At 36.6% G+C, this 3462-nt stretch overlaps 1 protein-coding gene across 1 annotated transcript; it reads right to left on the reverse strand.

Moving 5' to 3' along the window:
- Positions 1 to 1167: 1167 nt before the first annotated feature.
- On the reverse strand, positions 1168 to 3462 carry LOC130470268 (uncharacterized mitochondrial protein AtMg00240-like). Its single transcript, XM_056840012.1, has 2 exons — positions 2078 to 3462; positions 1168 to 1997 (listed from the first exon to the last, which is right to left on the reverse strand). The coding sequence occupies exons 1-2, from the start codon at positions 2346 to 2348 to the stop codon at positions 1882 to 1884; spliced, it is 387 nt and encodes a 128-aa protein (XP_056695990.1). The 5' UTR covers positions 2349 to 3462; the 3' UTR covers positions 1168 to 1881.

Genomic DNA, 3462 nt, shown 5'->3' on the forward strand with positions numbered 1-3462 from the left:
CTACTAAACCACCTTGCACATAAAATTTCATTGAAGAAATAACAAATAATCCCTTTGCGATACCCACGCGACTTAGAATTGAGAATTAAACTTAAAGGATAACGAAAAAGGAAATTCTATTCTTTTATTAAAACTCCAATGAATAAGTCTTACATCCACTAATGCCATAGCATTTATTCTCCAACTATAAAAAAACTAAAACCATAAATAGTAGCTTTGCCACTTTATTAATCAACAAAAAATAAAACTAAGGATTACATTTCTCTAGAGACTAACGTCATCACGACGATCATTTCTTTCTTTGTATTGCTCTGGAGTAAAGTCTTGATCATTAGGATCATCCAAATCTTCTTCCGGATCCGAGTCTTCATCCATAGCCTCATCATTTTGATGTGGCTCACTATCAACCACATTATTCTCTTCAAGCTCATCTTCGGATCCACTGGATATCTCAATAGTGGGTTAAGGAACTATAGGGTTAGGATTCTCAATCTCTACCACATCATCATTACTATCCTCCTCAACATCACTAGATTGATCATCATGGATCATATCACCCTCACCATCACTTTCTATCCCTCCATAGCCCATACCTAGACCCGCAGAATACTTCCCATCCTCATAGCTAATTTCCGCAACCTCTAGGATATTAGCAAGAACCTCAGCATCATACTTCCACCTACCATCACTAGTCCCATATTTGTACCGATTAGGGGTACCATCACTATAATGCATGTCACTGAACCTATTCTTGAGGTCTATGGGGGTTCTTATGGGGTAAACAATGTATAATCATACTAGCCATCATATCTTTGTGCCTAAGGTGGGGCATATTCTTGGTCGAAGCCAAATAGTCACAAGCAAACACGATCTTTTGAACATACGTGCGAGGAGTCTCATTATCCATCTTCTCTAAGTATCCTAAACTGGTGAACTTAGAAGGTAGCATCCTTAATTCCTGAAAATTCACAACTCAAAAGTCTTACTAACGCGTTTCCATAGAAATTCCAACCCCAAAAAGGATACAATAAATAGTTCGTGGAGCCAGACAATTTCAATGCACAAGTATATGCTCAACATGAAATATGATGCAAATAATCACATAAAGCAAGATAAAACATGGTTAGAACATATACATGTCAATTAATAAATCACATAATCTCTAACCTTTAAAATACTCACATTTGCAACACTATGCTTATCAATAGTGTTTTGAGTCACAAATTCATGAAATTCACTATTCCTAAGGAAATGTTTTGCATTCCTTCCCTTTGCAAGCTCTATCATACTTCTTCAATCAACCAAGGTTCAAACCTTGTAAGCAACAAATTTCCACATTTTTTTTTCACTTTCTCTCTTTTCTGTTTTCTGATTCATAAGTGATAAATATTATATAAGGGAAAAGCTTTCCCCCAATATTATTGATGAACAAGAGTATTTATACACCCACAATTTCCAAGCAGGGCGTACGAAACAACTAGGATAAGAAAATCAAAGAGTTTCCTAAACCCACTAACCTTCCTAATACTTTCTAACTTACGTAACAACTACAACATTAATACTTTTAATACTTTGTAACTTACATAACAGCTAGACCATTATTACTTTCTTAATTAATTAGGTATAACATTTAATTTTCGTAACACCCTCCCTCAAGTTGGAGCATGTGTGGGGATTAAAAATGCCCAACTTGGAAAAAAGAAAATCAAATTGTTGCTTCCCAAGAGCTTTAGTAAACATGTCAGCGAGCTGTGAGGAAGTGGATACATAAGATGGTTCAATTACACCATCTACTATAGAATCACGAACAAAATGACAATCAACCTCAATGTGCTTTGTGCGCTCATGAAAAATCGGATTCTTAGCCATGTGCAAAGCGGACTAACTGTCACAAAATAATGGAATAACTTTAGGATGATGAACTCCTAAACTCAACAACAATCCCTTTAACCATTTTAATTCACATGTAATCGCGGCCATGGAGCGATATTCTGCCTCTGCGGAAGAGCGAAAAACAGTGTGTTGGTTTTTTTTGTCTTCCATGAAATAGGCGAATGACCTAAAAACACAAACCAACCTGTTAAAGAACGACGAGTGATGGGACACACTGCCCAATCTGAGTCGCACCATCCTTGCAAAGTTAAATTACTGTCAGCACGTAATAGGATACCCTGTCCTGGTGTACCCTTCAAGTACCGAACAACTCTCAATGTTGCATCCCAATGGTCAACTCGAGGATCCTGCATGAATTGTGATAAGATATAGACCGAATAAGCAAGGTCCGGAAGAGTCACAACTAAATAGACCAGGCGGCCTACAAGCCGGCGGTAAGCCTCAGGCTCCTTCATTAACGACCCATCAGCTAGGCCAAGACGATGATTTTGTTCAATGGTAAAGCCGCAAAACCTGCTTCCGAAATAATATCAAGAGTATACTTCCGTTGACACAAAAATAATCCTGAATAACTCCTCGCAACCTCAATGCATACATAACCAAAACGCATAGGCAATTCTGAAGAAACCTTTCAGAATTCACAAACCATAAAACACAAATAGAGAAGAAGATAAGGGGATTGGGAAGGAGAGGGAGAGATGGAAAGGAATGAAATTATAGTTTGGTATATATTCGTTGGAATCCCTGAAAACAGATATATTGAAAATCCTTTGGGAACAAATTAAGGAAGTGTATAATCTCATCTCACTGTGATATGATCTAAAAATTAGGGGGGGGGGGTATAGGGATACCAGTTTAAGTTAGGATAAGAGCTTTTAGTATGCTATTATTTATCCAAAAACAATTATTTCTCAAGCAATTAAAAAGAACCTTTAAAACTTGTCAACCCACACAAGACATAAGAAAGGGAAGATACTTTGAACTTCGATTCTGTGATGGAACTGGCATACCGACACAATGCCTTTTTAACACGTTCTCTAAAAATTCTAAAAAAATATTTAGAATATACAAGATCTGCCCTCTAACCTATTCTCGAACTTATACTTTCAATTTACTTCTAAAATTTAATTTTGTGATATACTTACCAACTGGTGAAGCATGTCTATTGTCAGGTTGATCAAAACGACTTCAAAGATGTGCTCGAAACACTAGGCACGTTCTACTTCCTAATCAAAATTAACCTAGCGACGACTCTTTCTAGGAACATTGTTCTGCAATTGCGCCTCAAGACATTTGTTCATGAAGAAGCAGAAGAGCATTTTGGAACGTCAGTAAACCTTTCCATTTGTTTAGTATACCACGAACTAATTGTTGTGTATAAACTTTCTTTAGTTTTGAGAATTTCTATAAGAATAAGTAGCTATATGCTACATATATGTTCTTTACTAATGCCTTTTGCAAATAGGACTCTTGAAACTCAACTAATAGCTTATTGTTATATTAATTGTTCTATCTATTTGTTTAGTTCGTTTTGCCATTTGATTTCGATATCTTGGGGGACCGCGCGCG

The sequence above is a fragment of the Spinacia oleracea genome, chromosome 3 (genome assembly GCF_020520425.1).
Source record: "Spinacia oleracea cultivar Varoflay chromosome 3, BTI_SOV_V1, whole genome shotgun sequence".
Taxonomy (NCBI): domain Eukaryota; kingdom Viridiplantae; phylum Streptophyta; class Magnoliopsida; order Caryophyllales; family Amaranthaceae; genus Spinacia; species Spinacia oleracea.